The 20366-nt window shown below is 34.1% G+C and overlaps 2 protein-coding genes and 2 non-coding genes across 6 annotated transcripts; 2 read left to right on the forward strand and 2 right to left on the reverse strand.

The window, feature by feature from the left end:
• Nucleotides 1–1183: 1183 nt before the first annotated feature.
• Nucleotides 1184–19890, reverse strand: LOC106672050 (golgin IMH1-like). 3 transcript variants are annotated; one of them, XM_014403151.1, is made up of 21 exons: nt 19728–19890; nt 17610–17759; nt 17445–17553; nt 17289–17362; nt 17145–17225; nt 17006–17083; nt 14478–14543; nt 14315–14419; nt 14088–14225; nt 13662–13796; nt 13397–13588; nt 13174–13340; nt 12919–13080; nt 12727–12852; nt 12567–12642; nt 12381–12508; nt 12147–12306; nt 11960–12088; nt 11305–11384; nt 1541–1673; nt 1184–1478 (listed from the first exon to the last, which is right to left on the reverse strand). In XM_014403151.1, exons 1-21 carry the CDS (start codon nt 19743–19745, stop codon nt 1323–1325), a joined length of 2463 nt encoding a protein of 820 aa, XP_014258637.1. In that variant the 5' UTR covers nt 19746–19890; the 3' UTR covers nt 1184–1322. The 3 variants fall into 3 exon arrangements, with proteins under 3 accessions (XP_014258637.1, XP_014258635.1, XP_014258638.1); XM_014403149.1 differs by having other exon boundaries at nt 12712–12852; XM_014403152.1 differs by lacking the exon at nt 17289–17362 and having other exon boundaries at nt 12712–12852; nt 17145–17227.
• Nucleotides 2557–2769, reverse strand: LOC112127830. The gene has a single exon (XR_002910741.1). It is a non-coding gene; the product is annotated as a small nucleolar RNA U3 (small nucleolar RNA).
• On the forward strand, nt 4202–4414 carry LOC112127831. The gene has a single exon (XR_002910742.1). It is a non-coding gene; the product is annotated as a small nucleolar RNA U3 (small nucleolar RNA).
• On the forward strand, nt 6799–7624 carry LOC106672051 (yemanuclein-like). Its single transcript, XM_014403153.2, has one exon. It carries the CDS (start codon nt 6886–6888, stop codon nt 7267–7269), a length of 384 nt encoding a protein of 127 aa, XP_014258639.1. The 5' UTR covers nt 6799–6885; the 3' UTR covers nt 7270–7624.
• Nucleotides 19891–20366: the final 476 nt, after the last annotated feature.

Here is a 20366-nt window from a genome sequence, read left to right on the forward strand (position 1 = left end):
TGCCTTGTCTTTTATGTTTTATTAATTGTACTGTTTTTATGTTTTATCCAGCAATGTGAACTGTATAAATAAATAATGAAATATCTCTGTTGTATTTATGTTTGTACTTAACTGTTATGTATATTATATCCTACTACAATGTAAATAAAAATTAAAATAAAGTTTAACATTTACGAAATGTTATTTTTATTGCAGAAGGATAAATGTACCCTCTGTAGTACGTTTATCAACCTCCACGTGGCATACCAAAAACGATCAAAATTTATTTTACCTGTCATTTTTACACTAAATCAATTTTTTTATCTCTGTCAATGGATTTATTATCGCGCTAATTGGTTTGAAAAATTGTTATGGAAAATTTATTTTTTGTAATTTTTGACGAAAGCGTTTTTCTGACATTCCTTGTTTCAAACCGAAAAAAAAATACAATTGGCATTATTTATTTTATTTTTATGATTTTGCCTTTTTTTCTGCTCTTTTTACCACACTTTTCACTATTTTTCGAGATTTTAATAGGTTTGCAATGGAATAAAATTAATCAATTTTTTGTGTGGTGATTAGTGACCGTTAGTCGATAATTATTCAGAAACCATGAGATGCGGTCTGGTGTGATGTAGGTTTCAGAAAAACATTTTCTTTATCGTGCCAACGTTTCGATCTTTTTGAGATCATCTTCAGGGCTCAAAGTGTTTGTATTTTGTGTAATTGGGCACTCTCAACACGACAGGCAAGAATGGCACAATTACACAGAAGACAAACACTTTGAGCTATGAAGATGATCTCAATAAAGATCGAAACGTTGGCACGATAAAGAAAATGTTTTTCTGAAACCTTCATCACACCAGACCGCATCTCACGATTTCTGAATAATTATTAATCAATTTTTTTATTTCTAACAGTGTTGCAGGTCAATGCTGGACGTCTTTTATCCAGAAGTTCTACAAAATATTATTTTAAATTATTACAAACGTCGGCAACCTATGAGCCAATGAGGCCGGATAGCATTGTTGGTTAATCCCAGTCAATATAAGAAAAGGTAAACGAACTCAAGAAAAGCATGTGATGCTTTTAATAAATTATGTTATCTATTTATCACAAATCCCATTGGTTTTTCGAACCTTAAAAAAAATTCCCGGATGAAATCGTACACAACGGAAGTTACTTGTAAAGAAAAACAATCACAGATCCGACAAATAATTTTACTGTTGAAATCTCAATAGGTTAACTGTCAAAAGTGATGGACCACTGTTTGAAAATTGATTACAAGAATTGATCGAGTTGAACGGAAACACTGAAATGTTATTTAAAAAAACGAAAGTATATCAAGACGACTTTTTGTATGTCGGTTCACCGATCGGGTAATCTTCTATCACGTCCGGGCAGACTTCGCAGGCCTTCCTCAGCTTCTGCTTCAGGTCAGTCCGCGTGGACTCGGCAGATTTCTGCACCTGCCACGTGTCCTCGTTCATAACGTCGAGCTGTTACAGGGAAAAACATTCAATTCCCAAATTTGTTGACTATATAAAAATAAACGGTAAACCTGTTGGAGTGCGATTTTCAGCTGTTCCTCCTTCTCTTGTATGGCGTTATTGAGTATCATTTGGAGTTTCTTCTGGCTGGCGAGCTGTGCCTCGTAGTCGTTAACGGCCTGAACCAGCTTCTGAGTTGCAAACCTGAAACAAAAGTATTCAAATTATACATTTAGGGGTCAGATGGATATCTGTTTCCCGCAGTCTTCAGAGATGAACCTGCGACCCCAAAGGAAATCAAACCATAGTGAGTCATTTAAACAACGAATCAAGCTAAATCTAATCATTCGAATATATTTAAACAAAGGGTTTAGAAATTATAATTTATGATATATTATATCACATAATACAATTAATTATAGTTTTCAACTAAAAACCTTAATTAATTATAATATATTAATTGGTCAAGCGGACCCCGAAATTAGTGAATATCACATAATCTTAGTCTGCAAGTTATAAAAGCCTGAGAAAATTAGAAGGGACGTAAAGTTTATGATTACAAAAATTTTCAGATAGATATCCGAACGTGGTTCGATATTATAACGGACACATATATTTTTATTTCTACCACATATTATTTCAACATGAAAATTCTTCAAGACCGTAAAATGAGACATTTAGATAAAAAGATTTATAATCGCAAAAACTTATCTGCCCACAACAGAATGTCATGTTCGGTTTTTAAATATTTGTAAAGAAGAGGGAAAGCAGTGATAAAAATAAAAACGAAAAAAAAAGATTTCACGTAAATGAATAACATAAACTTCACCATAAGATTTTCCCTTTACCAGAGAAGGATAACATTTTCTGTGCGATTCTCGAATAATTATGATTACATTTTACTTATAAAATTTTTTTTAAACTGTCGTCATCGATATGGTCTGGCATAAATTATACTTATTTATCTCAAGTAAGACCTGAGATTAATTAGTATAATTAATTAAAATAATAGATACATTCAATTACGATATCTAAGTACGTATTGGACAGAAGCACTTTTTTTTATTTTTATTTTTTTTTTTTTAGAACCACTCAGAAAGCGTTATCCCCACGCCTTCCCTGGTAAGGGAAAGCTGACGGTCATCGATGCTTTGGTAGTTCAAAATGACTGAACTACCGAAACTGCCTCACGCTCAGGGGAGAACGCTACGCTTCCTCATCGTGGTTTAAGGTATTCGACTGTTGTAGCCGGATTTTGTGAAGATCTACTACAGAAATGATCCTGTAGAAGTATGATCTTGACTTTACCTGGAAGGTGTCTTTCACCTCTAATGGTGAAACTGTTCTCGACCGACTGGGAAGTCAATTTCACTTCTACAATCTCCTCTCCTAAAACTCCATTACGTTTATCGTGTTTTAATTGATAGTAAGGCTCTCTCGTTATATTATATATTTAATCCGTTTTCAATATATGTAAGCAAATATTAAAATAATGTAATAAGAAGTTGTGATCATAAGGAGAGTTTAATTGTGAAAGCGCTACCTGCCGGCAATTTTCAGGTTACAACAAGTTGTGGACTTCTGGACTCCATCCATATGGCTACTATACAATTGTCGAACGATGGCAACAGATCCCTAATCACGGACTTAAATCTTATATAAAATAAGTGCGTAATTCTATCAGGTCAACAAGTTCAGGAGAAATTAAATTGTAACAGTTGAAAATCCCAGGCCCTGAAGATGATCTCAAGAAAGATCGAAACGTTGGCACGATAAAGAAAATGTTTTTCTGAAACCTACATCACACCAGACCGCATCTCAAGATTTCTAAATAAATATCGATTCACACTAATCACCACACAAGAAAATATTAATATTGTCGTTGCCACATAAGTATATGTGAACATTTACATAGTAAAAAATGAATAGAATAAAAACCATGAATCTTTTCACTATAAGAATATAAAGATATACAAACATATCCTACATAACATCTACTCTCACTACCCTAAACAAATAATCACAGAATAATCAAAAACTATAACTCAACACTCACCATCTACTACTACTAATAACACTACATCAATTCTATGAAGCACAGACATGAATTTGGAATATCGCAAATATATTAAAAATATATACTCGTAAGTTTATATTTATTCCTCTTTAAACCAACCGATCCATAAATCTAAGAAAACCAATGAAAAATGTATTCTCTTTTTACCTGCTTTCTTATCTATTTGCGAATATCAATGTCATTTGAATTCACATTCACACGTCGACACGTGTATAGAAATATCTTCGAGTTAATTGAGCAGACGTATTAGGAAAGCTTGACTCGTTCCGACATCTTTTTACCGCTCATAATGACAATCAATCAACAATATGTTACAATCCTTTCACTAAATAAATAAGTAACGATATGTATATTGTTCACCAGAAGTGCACCCCTTCACCACAACTAGTTGTAACCTGAAAATTGCCGGAAGATAGCGCTTTCACAATTGAACGCTCCTTATGATCACAAATTTGTATTACATTATTTTAATATTTGTTTACATATATTGAAAACGAATTAAATATATAATATAATAAAAGAGCCTTACTATCAATTAAAACACGATAAACGTAATGGATTTTTAGGAGAGGAGATTGTAGACGTGAAATTGACTTCCCAGTCGGTCGAGAGCAGACTCACCAGAAGTGCTAAAAACCGTTTTCCAGGTTAAGTTAAGATCATACTTCTACAGGATCATTTCTGTAGTAGATCTTCACAAAATCCGGCTACAACAGTCGAATACCTTAAACCACGATGAGGAAGTGTGGCGTTCTCCCCTGAGCGTGAGGCAGTTTCGGTAGTTCAGTCAATTTGAACTGTCGGAACATCGATGACCGTCAGCTTTCCCTTACTAGGGAAGGCGTGGGGATAACGCTTTCTGAGTGGTTCTCATTAAAAAAAATTAAGTAAGTAGAACTGTGTGGTGATTAATGATAATTAAACGATAATTATTCAGAAATCGTGAGATGCGGTCTGGTGTGATGTAGATTTCAGAAAAGCATTTTCCCAACGTTTCGATCTTTATTGAGATCATCTTCAGGGCCTGGGATTTACAAACATTGTTTACATTTAACAAATACATTTAGGATGTGGAAAAGTGAATTTCTACAATGCGAAATATGTTTTTTATATTCAATGAAAGTCTACTCACTCAAAGTGTTTGTCTTCTGTGTAATTGTGCCATTCTTGCGTGTCGTGTCGAGAGTGCTAGTGAGATTTTGCTATTTTGTGTTTATATATGTTGGATTTTGAAGGGGTGGGGAAGGAAGGAGGTGAAAAGAGCCGACGAAGGGAAACAATGTGTTGGTAATGGTTCGGTCAGATTATCCTTTCAGGATTAAATAGAAAGGGATAAATAGGAAAAGGTAAGCTAAATTGTTGGACTATTAGTCTATGAAAAATATTTGATGTGTGGAATGTAATGTGATGATATAGGTATGTTATCTGTATTTAATTTGATTAATGATATTGGCGTAGCTGCGACTGAGTTTACATGTATCTGTTCTGTAATTGATGCTGTGTTTATCTCTGTTGATATAAACCATTTCTAATACGTTTATGTTTGTTTTGTTCTGTATGTAATATTTTCGGATTTTTGAAGTCGAAATTGTGTTGGTGTTCAAAATGGTGGGTAGCGATTGTGTTGTTGTTTTTCTGAAACCTACATCACACCAGACCGCATCTCACGATTTCTGAATAATTATTAGATAGAACAAAAGTGCTCATATCCAATACGTATTTAGATACCGTAATTGAACGTATCTATTATTTTAATTAATTATAGTAATTAATATTCAGGTCTTAGTTGAGACAAATAAGGGTAATAAACCTGAATATACGAGTAAGGAGATACAAAATTTTATTTGAACATAGAAATGAGTAGTATTTAGTGGCCGTTAATTAATGGAGATGTGAGAAGTAGTTATTATTACCCTGAGCCATGAATCATTTCACCACAAGAACATAAATATTTATATACAAACATAACAATCACTACACATAATCAACAACTACATCTCAACACCACTATCACTAATAACACTATATCAGTTTTATCAAATACAAACAAACCAACATATATCCATGCCATTCGTTCACGGTTTATCACAAAAATTAAACATATGTCGATTCTTCTGATAACTTTAAAATACTCTTCAAAAACCGTAAACCCTTTTTTTTTCCAAAATTAAAGATCCAACACCTGTAACAAATAATTCTGGTGTAATTTCCAAAATCAATTGTATAAATTGTCCGGCAACTTAGATCGGAATTACATCCCAATGTCTGGAAAAGAGGGTAAAACAACATATCTATGATTGCAAAAACCTACAGCTCTGGCTACCCACCGTTTTGAACATCAACACAATATCAATTTTAACAGTCCAAAAAATTAAACACATAACAAAACAACAAAAACGTAACTTTTTAGAAATGGTTTACATCACCAGAGATAAACACAGCATCAATTACAGAAATTCGGCCGGCTAATAACATTAATAAAATTTAATATCAATGACATACATATAACACACAAAACATATAATACAACATATAAAACAACCATTATACACATCACCAATATATTGCGTACATCATTGAATAAATTCATTTGCACATCTTACATGTATTTGTATAATCCAGGCAATGTTTTTAAATCCCAGGCCCTGAAGATGATCCCAATAAAGATCGAAACGTTGCCACAATATAAAGAAAATGTTTGCCTAAACCTACATTACTCCAGCCCGCATCTGACGATCTCCAAATAAACAGTATTTTTTAATTTTCAAATTGTTAAAACGAATTTATGCTTTTCACGTCAAGCTAGTCTCATAAACATTTTGTTTACTGCGTAGATCTAATGTGAGTAACAATGCATAAAAAAAATTGTGTCTAAATCTAATAAATCTCAAAAGTACACAGATGACCTGGATCATTCGAACCTTGTCGAATCTGGAACTTCATTGTTCTATTAGTAGCAATAGAACTAAACTATTTTCATTATAATGAATTGAAATTATAATCAATTCATTATAATAAATCACATTTATTTCATCATCATCATCAAGTATTGAACTCTGTTCGCGGTACACTGTGTATATCCCAAAATTTTTTCAGCAATATTGTACATTCATTTGATTAACTATTTTTTAAAAAATTGATTTAACTTGAATAGAATAATTGTTAAATATTTGAAATTATATGTATGATAAGCATGACGTCTTCATGCTTATCAATGATTCCACCAGTGCCTTATCGACGCTATTTAACCGGTTACAAAACAATAAGGTTATGAAGGTCGAAAAGCAAACGTGTTTTGTTTAACTGGAGCCGGACACGTCCTGTGACCCTCGCGTAGAAATGACGGACAAGGATTTCAGGCTGTTGGAGGGCGAAAAGCCGAAAAACGCAACCGAGAAGGAGCCAAAGTCGATCAGGCTCAATTTGGAGCTGAAGAACGGCGAAGAGGACCACTGCCCCATCTTCAACTACTACAACCTCATCCAAAAGCGGAAGCACGACATATCGGACGGCGTACGCGACAACGTCGACCAGATGGACAAACAGCGTAGCGTGTCTTACGCACAGCTCGGAGCCGGCTACGACGAAAACGATTCGTTCATAGACAACACCGACCTCCAGGACGAAGGGATGCCGGAAAACCTGGACACCAAGCGAGGAGGGTTCTACGTCAATTACGGAAAACTTGAGTTCACCAAAGTCTGCGACGGGATCCACTTTTGACGAGCCGGAAAGAATTTTATCACGGCACAATTTTCAACACGGTTTATCTTTCTTAATTTTCTTCTTTTTTTTTTAATTTTGTGTTCAATTGAATTGATTAAACCAAAGCCTCGTCTGATGGTACACAGTTTGATCCATGACTTCACGAATGGTCGAGCCAGAAGAAATCGAACCTACATCGAGCTAGGTTGGCCGAAGAAAGTCGAAACTCCCACCACTATATTCGGTTCACCATTTATAATAAGGCTGAGTTATTTTTGTTTTGTATTTAAGAATTAATATTGTAGAATATTGACTAGACTTTTTTTAAATGTTCTTGTATAATAAGCAAATAAAGAGAACTTGTCTTTTGCCATATGTTTGTTTATTGTATTCCCTAGCAGACACTGACGGGATGGACAAATTTAAAACACCACTCACTTTATTAGTTTACAATTAATTAAATCCATTATCTTTCTACATTAGTTACAGCTAATTAGCAGCTATCGTAGTCAAAATAAACAGTAAATATTGCTTTTTTTACTTGTGTATTGATTAATCCCATTTTCACAAAAAGTAGTGTTATGCCTTTCGATTCTGCTACGCCAAAGATTCAAATAATCTTTTTCCTTCATTGATTTCATTTACTATTATTCTTGTGCTTAAAGCTTTTTTTTCAGTCCTTTCAGTCAGGCATTCAAGTGAGTATATCAGTGTCAGGGTCATAATATTATTAGAGGAAGGATACAGCCAGTGCGAAATCACAAGAAGACTGAGTGCAAATTACTCTAAAATTGGAAGAATTCTTCGGCGCTTCAGAGAAACAGAAGGCCAGGTCAGGGTCAACCTAGGTCTACAGACGAGGGAACAATAGATTCATCCATCATGGCTTGACGAAACTGCAGCATTATGGAAAATAAGATATCTAATAAGACAAGTCTGAAATGTTTCGATTTCCTCCAGGAAGAAAGGAGTCAATGAAAATAATCTCAGGGTCTGGCACCCAGCTCGTGGACGTCTTCTTACCACAGCTCAGAAAATGACCAGTCTTCAATTCTCACAGAAAAATGTGAATTGGACATAGGAAGATTGGGGATGAGTTCTCTTTATAGATGATTTAAGAGTTGGCCTTAAATTTTCAGATGGGCATAATACCATATGGAGAAGCTCAGGAGGAAAGTACACCACCATGATGTATGGTTCCTGAGGTGATATTCCTCAGAGAGTCGTTGGTGTTCTGGTGTGGCATTTCCTCGGATGAACGCACCGAATTGGTTGTTGTGCAAGGAAGATCTCTAAACTTCACAAGACAAGACATAATTGAAAAACATGTAGTGCCTTTTGCCCTCATATCGGTGAGAGATTCTTGCTAATGAAGGATAATCTCAGGCCCCCCAGTAGAGCACTTATTACGGATAACTAACTGAATGAGGAGGAAATTGGGTGCTTTGTGTGGCCATTCTCCACTTGTAGCCCAGATTTGAACCCAATTTTGGAACCAACTTAACAATTAGTAGTTTGGGGACCGCAGTAGCCGAATGGTTAGCATGAGAGACTCTCACACCGCGGTCGAGGGTTTGATTCCCACTGTCGCCTCTGGCCCTTTTTTCACGATAACTTCCCCAATTTGAACACACATATAAGAATTCGTCACCATGGCTAATATACATAGATCATAACGCAAAATAATAGTAAACTAAACCAGGTCCCAACACCCTAGAAGAGTTGGAAATGGCAGTTCTTACTGAATGGGAAAGAATTCTTCAGGATTTTATCAGATTGTTTTTGAATTTTGAATTTTTATGTTCTTCACTAATAATAATTTTTTTTAAATTTTGCAATAAATATTTTCTTTTCAAATGTCTTATTTTTTACAACTAAACCTATTTTTGGTATGCAAAATATGAATAAACCTACATAAATTCAAATTTGAGGCTGGTGCGTTTATTTTGCCCATCAGTGTATAATAATGTCATATTAGTACAAAATAAAAAAATTAAAATGATGCAATGTGAGCACTTTAAATACACTAACTGAATTTCATCTGCATTGCTTTCTGTCACAGCGCTTACACCAATGAGAGTAGTCTGACTTAATTATGTAATTTGGATAAATGTATTCAAGGTCGATTTATTCATCTATGTTAATGTATATTTATTTGCATAGTTTTGTGTGTAAGTTATGCTGTAAATTACATGAAGCTATAATGGGGTCTTTATCGGAGGTGACTATTGATGTGTCATTGTCAAAGATAAAGATAATAGTGTTAGGTTGAGTGGGTAGATCAGCTGAGTAGATTGTGTAGAGGAGGGGAGCAAGAATGCCACCCTGTGAAACACCAGTGAGAATCGGATAAATGGAGGAGAAAGAAGTGTTTTGGACAGTTTGGAAGTATTTAAGGTATAATTTTGTATAGTATATGGCCAATTAGTGATAAATGTATACAGAAGTTGGGTTAACCTGAGCTAGTGTCTGCTGCATTAATTTGTAAAGGGTAAACTAGCAAGGGAAACCATTTAGATTCCGTATTAACCAAAACAAATATTAAAAAGAAACAACACCTCACCTTTCTCAAGCCACACCTTCAGATAAAAGGACCTGAGGAAGGCTTTGTTAAGTTAATTTTAGTTAATTGGCACAGTGCGCCCATATAGGGTCTCCTTCTAAGCTATGGCGAGGAGGTGGGTGGGCAAAAAAATCCTATATGGATATGGTAACTATAAAAAGGGCAGTACATCACAGGCTTCAAAACAATGCAAAAAGTAAGAGTTTGTGGTTATACAAAATGATAGAAAGATGTTCAGCGTTATGCAGGGTTTATCAAAGCAGGATCTGTGAGCCCCAGGAATTTGGAATAATAGGGTTTTCATATTTGAAAAAAAAAAATATCAGCAGGATTTAAAATCCATTTAAATAAAGATAAACTTGTAGAAAAATTGTAATAAAAATTTTTCAAATTCAAAACCAAAAATCATTTGATGAGGAACCTAGTTCACATCGTGTAACTTTATAAAATTAACAAATTGAAATAAAAATCTTATTAAAAAAATACAAGCATCGCCTATCCCTCCTTGGACTCTTCCATCCCCTGTACTCTCCCTGCAGCTTTCCGTCTTTAACAAAGATAATATTTTCCCAATTTTATACCATCAAGAATTCTCCAAATTTTCGTCCCGTTACCCACTTGCCGATTTTATATATACCGACGGATCCGATGAAGGTGTGGGATCGGCCGTCATCTCTGGGTCCTGTTCTTACAGTTTCTCACTTCCTCAAGAATGCTCCAACTTTTCTGCCAAGCTTGTCACCATTCTTAAAGCCATCATCGTTATATCTGTCTCTCATAAAACTCTCATACTTTGTTCTGACTCACAACCTTAAAGTCAATCAAAAATATTTTTTCTTACAATCCGAGCATTCAAGATATCCTTTACAAACTAAAAGAACTCTCCACTCAAAATGTTAAAGTTATTTTCATGTGGATCCCAAGTCACGTTGGCCAATCAGTTAGCTAAAGAATCAATTTCGTGTAGAATTCCCTATACAAAAATTCCCTACAAGGATTTCTGCACACATATCAAAAACATCATTTGGAAAGAATGGGAGCGTGAGTGGAATAGACAACACACTACAAATAAACTTTTCCAAATTAAAAAAGAAGTTAAACATTGGCAATCCTCAATTCAAACCACTAGGAAACAATAAACAGTTCTAACCAGACTAAGGATCGGACACACCCGCCTTACCCACGGCTACCTACTTGAACATAAAAATACACCAATATGCTACACCTGTCAAACACCAGTCACAATTAAACATATCCTACTGAACTGTCAACATTATGCTCCTCTCCGCACATCACACCACTTCCCAAACAACATATCCGAATTATTGAGCGATCAATCCCCATATTTAGACGCTGTCTTTGATTTCCTGTCAGAGGCAGGCTTAATTGGTGAAATATAAATTGTACTTCTTGAACATGTGACTCCCCACCCTTGAAAGACTCAAGGCAAAAATGACCGAAAGGCCGTAGCCTTAAAAAAAAAATCTTACTTGGCTGTCTGTATAGCTTGGTCCTTCTCTTTACACATCTGTGCGATGTTGCTTTCCCATTCTTTTTGCCTCTGGAACACCTAAAGATTATGGGATTTTAATTTAAAAATAGATATTCAAGATGAAAAAAATTGCAAATAAACGAAAAATAAATTTATTCTGGGACTCAAATTGAATAATTAATTAAGAATACCACTTATATGCAATGATTTAGGCCTGGTAAGGTTATACGAAAATATGTTCATATAAGGTTAAAAATACTCTGCAATGGAAATGAAACTAAAAAAGGACAATCAAGACTTTTTGGTGCTAAATTTAAGGTTAAGAATTGGTGGAAGGGAATTATTTAAGTTGAAGGCACAAATGAGGAAAGTGTGACTGAACGCAGTAGTTCTCTGCTAAGAGGGTAAAGGTCAGAAGGACAAGAGCTGGTTTGATGATAAGTATGCCTTGTGGTAAAAAGAGCCAGATGCGATTTCTGTCTCCTTGGTGTCGGAGGAAAAGGGAGGATACTATGAGTTACATGTACTAAAGGGAAGAGGACAACAAAGCCTATGGGTGATGGAAAAGCAATAGTCAACTGAAATACTGGCATAGCCCAAACCAGCCTTTAGTGCTTACAATTTTAACAAAGGTTCAAAATATTGAGCTGTACCTGAGACTCTAGCTGTTTCAAAATGTGCGCGTTCTTTTCCTGCCCTTCCTTATATTTTTCCAGCTCGTTCACCTGATCCTGAACGGATTGCACTGTATCTTGTAAATTTCTATTCATCTCTTCGATCTCCTGAAAATACAACGAATTAATGAATTATTATGGTTTTAAAAAAATTCAAAAGACAGACAGTCAGTTTATTCAAAAGGTTGTCCCTTTCTTTCCTCAGATCAGTTATGGTTTTGTTCGAGTTGTCCGCCATAGTCCTAAGAGACTTGATTGTATCTAACTGGTCGATAATTATCTTTTCTTTGATGACTACGGTGTCATGACCTTTCTTCAACTCATCGCTAGAAATGGAGTTTGAAATAAATTGAGACCTTATTAATAGAGGTTTTTAAGCTTTCTTGCTCAGAAAACATACTGCAGCATGTTATTTTCGCCTATAGCTTCGTTGAGTTTTGTTCTTAAATCCTTGACGTCTTTTCTGAGAGTTTCAGAACCCTCGTGCATGCTAGCTAACTCTTGCTCCATGACTTCTAAACTTTTATCCTAAAATAACAATAAGAATTTTTCATAAAAATTTTGAAAATATAATTGAACATTTTACCTTTTCTGCAATATTCTCTTTTAAAACCTTGATTATGTCATCTTGCTGTTTGTTTATTGCACTGAGATCTCCAGCACTAATTTTTACGGCATAATAGGCGTTATGTGAATATTAGACCCGATATTAAAATTACGAGTAAACGTACATAAAATGTCCATACCTGCTTTTAATCCTTTTAATTGCATCGTTATAAGCACTTTGTTCTGAATTGAAACTGGCTATACATTCATTCTTTTCTTGAAGTTTTACTTTCAAGTTTTGAATGATCCCAGTCAGCTCAAAAACTCTTTTAAAAAAATATTAACACTGTTAATTAAAAACTTAAATAAAAAATAAAAAAAAAGATCGTTACTTGGAATCATGAATATCCTGAAGTCCTTGAAGTTCATCTTCAAAAGTTCGGAACTTTTCCTCGTACTCTGACTCCATTGCATTTTTTGCAAGAAGCAGCTCCCCGTAAGCGATTTTGTGTTTTTCAACAAGGGCTTTAACTTTTGGATCTTCCAATGGGTTCCTTTAATAATATAATCTGTCAATTAATTGAAAGACAAGCTTCCAAAATTTACTTTCTCGTTAGATCGTTTCCCATTTACTTATTGTAATTTACTTCATATTGTTCCGCAGAAAATCGACTTCCTCTTGCAAAGAATCGGCCAGCTTTTTATACTTTTCGTACATCTTGCACTCCTGCGTTCCTCTGAGATCTCTCAGCTCGTTGAGGAGTTGAACGTTCTGATGTTGCTGGTTTCTCAATGCTGTGGCTAACTCGATATCCTGGAACAATTACAGTCAGTACTTTTTAACCTTAAACTAAGAAACTATGTACTCACGCCTCCTCCTTTGTCAAGCTGTAAATTGCTGTACGATTCGCATTTGTGACGAAACTTATCTGCCATGGCCAGAGCAATTTTTTTACTTTCAGCAAGGTCCATAGAACGGTATTCGCTCTCCTCCAACTTTTCAAGTACCATCATAAGCTCTTTTTCAACTTCCTCTCGCCTTTGTTTCTCCTCTATGTATTCCTAAAAATGTTTAAACAATTTGTGTTTAAAAAATAAATACATAACAGAATAGTTTTCTAAAACTTGTTTTAACCATTTTTAATTTGACTTTTTCCATAAAGTCAGCATTTTCAAAAAAACCAGGACTGTTTGTAGCTTTGTTGCAAGTCGAACGTTCCATTAAATTCGTCTCTGCCCTCATTCTTCGCGCTTTCTCATCTCTTAATTCCTGTCAAAAATAAATTAATAAACAAGTAAATGAAGGAGACAATATTGAAAAATTTATATTTGCAAATGACCTAGTTTGATAATCAACTTGATTAATTTAGAAAAAAAACATCCCCTAATTGATGATCAAACATTTAGAAAAAGTTTAATTTTGGATTTAAGCACCTGAACATTGATTTTTTTACAAAAACACATCTGTAAATATTAATTTATAATTATTTAAATTTAAAAAATGCCTGAATAAATGCAAAACATAAAAACAGTCCTGTTGGGTGCTAAGAAAGGTAATCACATTTTGGAGCTGCATCATTTTTTTTGTCTGGCTATTTGTCTTTACGGGTGGTTCTATTATGTCAATGGCTGAAGTGTTTTTGTCAGCTTTGCTCAGCTTTTCTGCAGCTGTTCTTTTCGCCTGTTCTTCTTTTAGTTTCTGTGACAAAACCAATTTTTTTTATACGTATATGTTTAAAAAAAAGGAAAAAATGAGTGTAAAATATTTTGCACAGGCAAACAATTTACCTTTTTCAAATCGTTCACCTCGTCAACTATGTTGTTCATGGACACCAGTTTCTGTTTGAGCATGTGGTTTTCCTTCAACAACTGCAGCTTGCAATCATTCAGTGACTGAATCAATAAAAATTTTCATAACTGTGAAACTGTGGAATCATAAAACCTGACTCACCTGATACGACGACATAGCTGCTGTATTTTCATTACCCGAGCTTTTCACTTTACGAATCGGTTTTTTCTATAAATTTCATACAATATTTTATTAAGTATGTTTTTCTGTGTATGAAGTTCTAGTGTGCTTGTTTATGTCTGCAAGTCTGTTTGAGTTGTCTGTTTATGTTTGCTTTCTTTATGTTTGTTTTATTAACTTTTATTTTAATTATTAAACTTTATTAAGGATTATAATTAATAAATAATAAAAACAAAATTAGTATAAAAAAAAACACAAATCTACACATTTTACATCAAGAATGAAGAATTTACCAGAATATTTTTTTATTATTTTTTAATTTGTAATAAACACTAGTAACAATTGACCAAAAATTATTTAGCATTTTCAGAAGTACAATTTTTAGTAAAAATGAAAGTATCATTGGCATCATTAGGTAGCATAGGTAGAGAATAGACCATTTGAAGGCGGATTCATAGTGTAAGCAGAGGTCTCGCCTGCGAAGAAATTACTTTTGTGCATAGTTTAAATATGTCAAGCCACCTGATATAAAAACTTGGGATGAGTAGAATATTTCTGCCAATGTCATTTTAGATGAAATCTGTATCTTCCGTTATTACTTATGCAATGTTTTGTTTTAGATGTAAGAGGGATTGTATTTATTTGCTTGAACGTGTGAGCTGATGGAACATTATTCTGTTGGTCCTTGCTGAAGTTACTGAATTGCAAATCTGTGCATGAACGTACAGAGAAGATCCAGTAACTCCAGTTTATAATAAATTGCAGGCAGACCTCAATTCACCCAACCTGGTTGTTGGCAGTCCTGGGTCTGACCTCAGTCGAAACTTTCCAGCTACCGAGGTTCTCTGGGTACTACCAACAGCTAGGTCAATTCAGCACCCAACGCAACCAATTCACACTTACTTATTTTTAAATACTTTTTCTCCTCATTCATTCAATTAGGGTGGTGGAGTACTCGATATTCCTCCATCACCCTCTACAGGTATTATACAACTAACCTAATTGAGGGTCGATGGGTACTCGATATTCCACTATCAACTCACATCACACATTCACACTAATAAATACATTTCTTATCAACACAACCTTCAAACAAAATTATAGAACTAACCTATTTGAAGGTCGATAGATACTCAATATTCCACCCTCTCATATCACACATTCACGCTAATAAATACTCTCAACTCAAACTCGGTACACAAGCAATTGTAAAGATTACCAGTTATTATTATTACAAATTAGATAAGATGGCTGATTTAGTAATGAAAGGACATCAGCAAACAAGGCTCAAATTGGATTGTATATTTCTTCATAGATTGATTGGTTTGTTCATATAACCGCAATTCTGCAGGTATATAAAGAATTGAGCTTATGATTTGTCATGGCAACACTTGAGTATTGGCTAACTTAACTTTAGGTTAACTAATAGGCTAACTAAGGCAAAAACTAACCTAATTGACGTTCAATGGAGTGCTGAATATTCTGCCAGCAGACCTCTCATACTGCATATTCACGTAAATAAATACATTCACTCTCAATACTAGTACATCTTCTCTGGCCTTATATATTACGCAGGGTGGGCGACGAAGACCTGAGGGGTTAAATGCCTGGGTAGACTCGTACCCCATTCCTAAAAGGTCCGGGACTTGGTCGGCTCATGTGTCCTGCATAAATCTCTTGGACTTGTTCATGAACCCCAAGATTTTGAGCCATTTTATCTCGAGGAGTGATTTGATGATGTCCGCTCCTTCAAAGATTTCAAATCCTAGCATACCTATCACACTCTGTGAGGTAGTGCCTCTGGTCTTGCCTCTCTTGTACAAGTTGTATGTTGTACAAGGTTCACCGACCTTTTGTCTGAGTCATTTTATGTTTTTACAAATAAAACCTGGAAAATTCGTGGTTAGAAGTAAAAGGTCAAAATTCATTTTTAATAATTGTTTTTGTAAAATTCTGATTTGTTGATTGCATTTGTATTCTTAATATTAATTAATTACTCAATATTCTTCAATAACCCTTTACACCTGTTTTATATTGAGGGTCGATGGGAACTTAATATATACCATCGACCTCTCATACTACACATTCATGCCAATAAATACATTCACTCTCAACACACACTAAGGTCACAAAACTATCGGCACTGTATACAATAAACAACCCAGTTTTCTCCAAAAATCAGAACAAGCAAACCAGACAGTCGCTGCCATATTCAAACACGATTCTTATATCAGGTGGCATTCCTACATGCTCTCTATATGGAACCAAGGAGTAGCTTTTTAAATATGATCATGGCTTATCACCATGGTTGATCAAAAATTGTTCTATAAAGAACAAATAGCTAGAATATTTTATTGTAGTAGTTTTGACAAACAAGACTGTAAATAAGAGATTATCCAAGCCTAGTTGTCATACTTTATTCTTTTTGATTTGTGTCTTTTTTTCTTTAGGCTTTTTTCCCCTTTTCTATTATTATAATAATAAAAGAGTAAATTGTAGGATTTACTTACACTTTCTGTTACGTGGTGACTTGCAGCTTTTCTCAAAGCTCCATGTTGTGGTACTCTTACACTATTGGGGGTATCTAACTAAATAAAAAATTGTCAACTAATTTTTTCAATATTCGCTATAACTTCTTGTGACATATACCTCTCTGTTTTCGTAAACAGCATCCGTAATGCCTTCCAAGGTGTTGTCCGAAATGGTTAATAATTCTTCTTTATTCTTATTCTGAAACAAATAATGTTTTGTCATTGACTAACCGGAAAGGGCTGTCAGGCCTGACTGATTTACCTCTGAAACAGAATTCGAATTTGAAGAGTTTGAATCATTAGTCAAACTCGCGATTGTCCTAATAGCTTTACTGCCTGAAATACAGAATTAACAAACAACAAAACGAACTTGGTCAAGTCGGTTAAAGATAAAGTGAGATCAAAGCGTACTCGTTACCTCTAGCTATGCTGTCAGTTATGCTTTGCAAGCAAGAGTACCATTCCTTTCCATCCTCTCTTTCTTGCTTGGCACCATCTTTCGACCATAATTTTTGGCAAGTCTTTATCTAAAATTTGAGCCTTTTAATTTATCTTTCCTGATTTGATAAAACACTCGACCGACAGTGCCCGATTGCGGTTTCTCCGGCTTCGTTGAGCTTTTCACTGGCTGTTGGTGTAGAGAATGTCTGCTCAAACGCTTCTGTAGGATGGTGGCATGCAGGTTTTTGAGTTCTGCTTCGAGATTGTCAAGCCTTATTTTCAGCGCAACATCCTGTTTAACACACACACAACAAATTATTGTGTAAAAAAAGGGTTGATATGCATTTTGGATATCCTGTAACTATCTGGCTAGTCTCACTAATTTGCCTTATTACTACTATGCTTAAATTTACATAAGATAATCCCTTCAAGCATAGAAAACAATCACAATTCTACATTATGTAGTCCGCAGTGCAAGGTGAGCTCGGTGAGGCCTATTTTACAACACTTAATGCTTATATTTAAAATTTTTGCTTTTTTTTTTTTGTATACAGCTTGGTCAAGTGGGCATGGCACTAATAAAGAATTTCCAAGCAACATTTTGTTGACATTTAAAAGAAATGTTAAAGGCACATGCGGTTTTACACAAATGTATGGGATAATTAAGGATTTAATTGCGATAATATCAAATATAAACAAAGGTGATAATCCATAAAACCATAAAATAAAGACATTATTATGTTAAATAATGTAGGGCATCCCTTACTAAATAATCAATAATTTATTTTATTTAATACGATCATTTTAGGTGGGAAAATATTCCAGCACAATGATCAAGGTGACGCTAACATTAATATACAAAAAAAGGCAAAAAGAATGATTCAGGCAAGTACAAGGCATTGTATTATTTAATACTTGCAGCAAGCTGTTTACTTCCATTATCAGAGAGTAATGAATTAAGTGATCATAATATTCCTGGGGAAAAAACTGGTTTCTGCAAAAAAAATCTTGCATTGTTAACCTTTTCATTATCTATAATCTTTCATCAGTACATTCACAAGAAAAAATATTTATTTGCAACTTTAATTTATTTTCAAAAAACATTTGGTAACTTCGGCATGATCTCCCATGTAGCAAATTGCCCTCACTTGAAACAGTGGCAAAATAATTAGATTAATTAGAAATTTACATAGCTTTGCCAGTTCTAGACTTATATTAAATGGGGGAGTCCTTCAAGGAGAATCCATACCGCTCTTTCTTTTTTTCTATCTTGGATTCAGACATTTCCTTTTTTTTAAAAAGTAGTATTGTAGGGGTCAAGTTTTATACATAACATTTGCTTGCTATTTACTTACGCAATATTTTTTGTATGGGTTGTTGATTGATCAACATATAGTTAATGTTTTATCTGAATTTGCAATTTAAATAATTTATTCGTTTAAAAAAAAAATTGGTGTTAAAACGTGTTATAAACTAGGCTGTTGGCCTTTTAACTAAAAAACCAATATTATTTTTTATTTTAATTATAAGAAGTATTGACCACTTTTTCACTTACGAACACTCCGGATCAAGGTATGGTCAAGAGGAAGAAAGCAAATTTAATTGCTACTGACAAGTTTTCGACGCATTTTAAGGCCATCATCAGGTCAAAACAACTTTAAAGATGTCTACAGATTGACATAAGTTTTTACAGAGCATCTCAAATTGCCTTTTTTGTGGGAACCTTATTAATTTCTTTGTATATCTTTTCGTAATTTGGTAGGGTTTGCATTTTGTCCCTGAACTTTGAAAATTGAAAATTTGATATCGCCTGTAAAAAAATATGTCAATCTGTAGACATCTTTAAAGTTGTTTTGACCTGATGATGGCCTTAAAATAGGAAGAAAGCTTGGCAGTAGAACCTAAATTTGCTTTCTTCTTCAAGACCATTACTTCATCTAGTGTTCGTATTATTTTTTTATGACGTACGTTTTTATCGCTGTGCATTTCGGGCTACGTGCCTGGTCTCTCTTCAAAACTGTTATTTGAGCTAAATGGAACTATTTTCTATTCAGTTCTATGTAGCTCAAATAACAGCTTGAAGAAGGGCCAGGAACCTGGTCCGAAATGCAAATTGCATGGCATAAAAACTAACATTGGTGTTTTAGTTATAAAAAACCTACATTTATAAATACATTCCGGATATGCACGTTCTATTCGGAAAATCATTAAAATATTTTTCTACTCGGATTCAAAGTTGATATTTTACTTGCTGACTTACCTTTTTCGCTATGGCCATACTTGTGCTGATTACACATTTTGTATTTCTCTCTTCGGAAATAATTTCAATACCATATTTTTTCACATAACAACTAGTAATTTCATCTAAAACTACTTTCTGACAATATAGTCGGGAATTATTTTGTGATGGAGTTTCAAGAACAGCTGTTTAAAAAAACACGTTTATTTTTTCAGCAATTTATTTATACATTTTAAATTCCATACAATAATTTGTTAAAAAATGTATTGCTATATATTTTTTTTAACAACTTTTTTGTATATACTTTTTGGCAAATGGAGATTTCTTGTTGTTCACCACAATGTTCGTGCCGTCTCTAAAAAGTGGGAACAAAAGAAGCAATTTTGAAATAAGAAAAATTCTTTTTTTATTTTCATTAACCATATTTTGGTAAAAAGTAACTTTGCTCCAAACTTAAGTTTTGAACAAAGTTACATTAAAGGAATTTAAAGGAAAAAAGTGAGAAGGCAAATGGGTAACTAATGGATAATAAAAATGGATATCATGGAATGATGGTTTCAATGCTGCGTTTGAAAAGGTACATTTAGATCTATTTTTATTATAACATTAGATGTCTTTTAGCCAAATTAAAAGTTGGAAATCTGGAAAACTGCCAAAAGG

Source organism: Cimex lectularius, unplaced genomic scaffold, assembly GCF_000648675.2.
Source record: "Cimex lectularius strain Harlan isolate CLEC.00 unplaced genomic scaffold, Clec_2.1 scaffold362, whole genome shotgun sequence".
In the NCBI taxonomy this organism is placed as follows: domain Eukaryota; kingdom Metazoa; phylum Arthropoda; class Insecta; order Hemiptera; family Cimicidae; genus Cimex; species Cimex lectularius.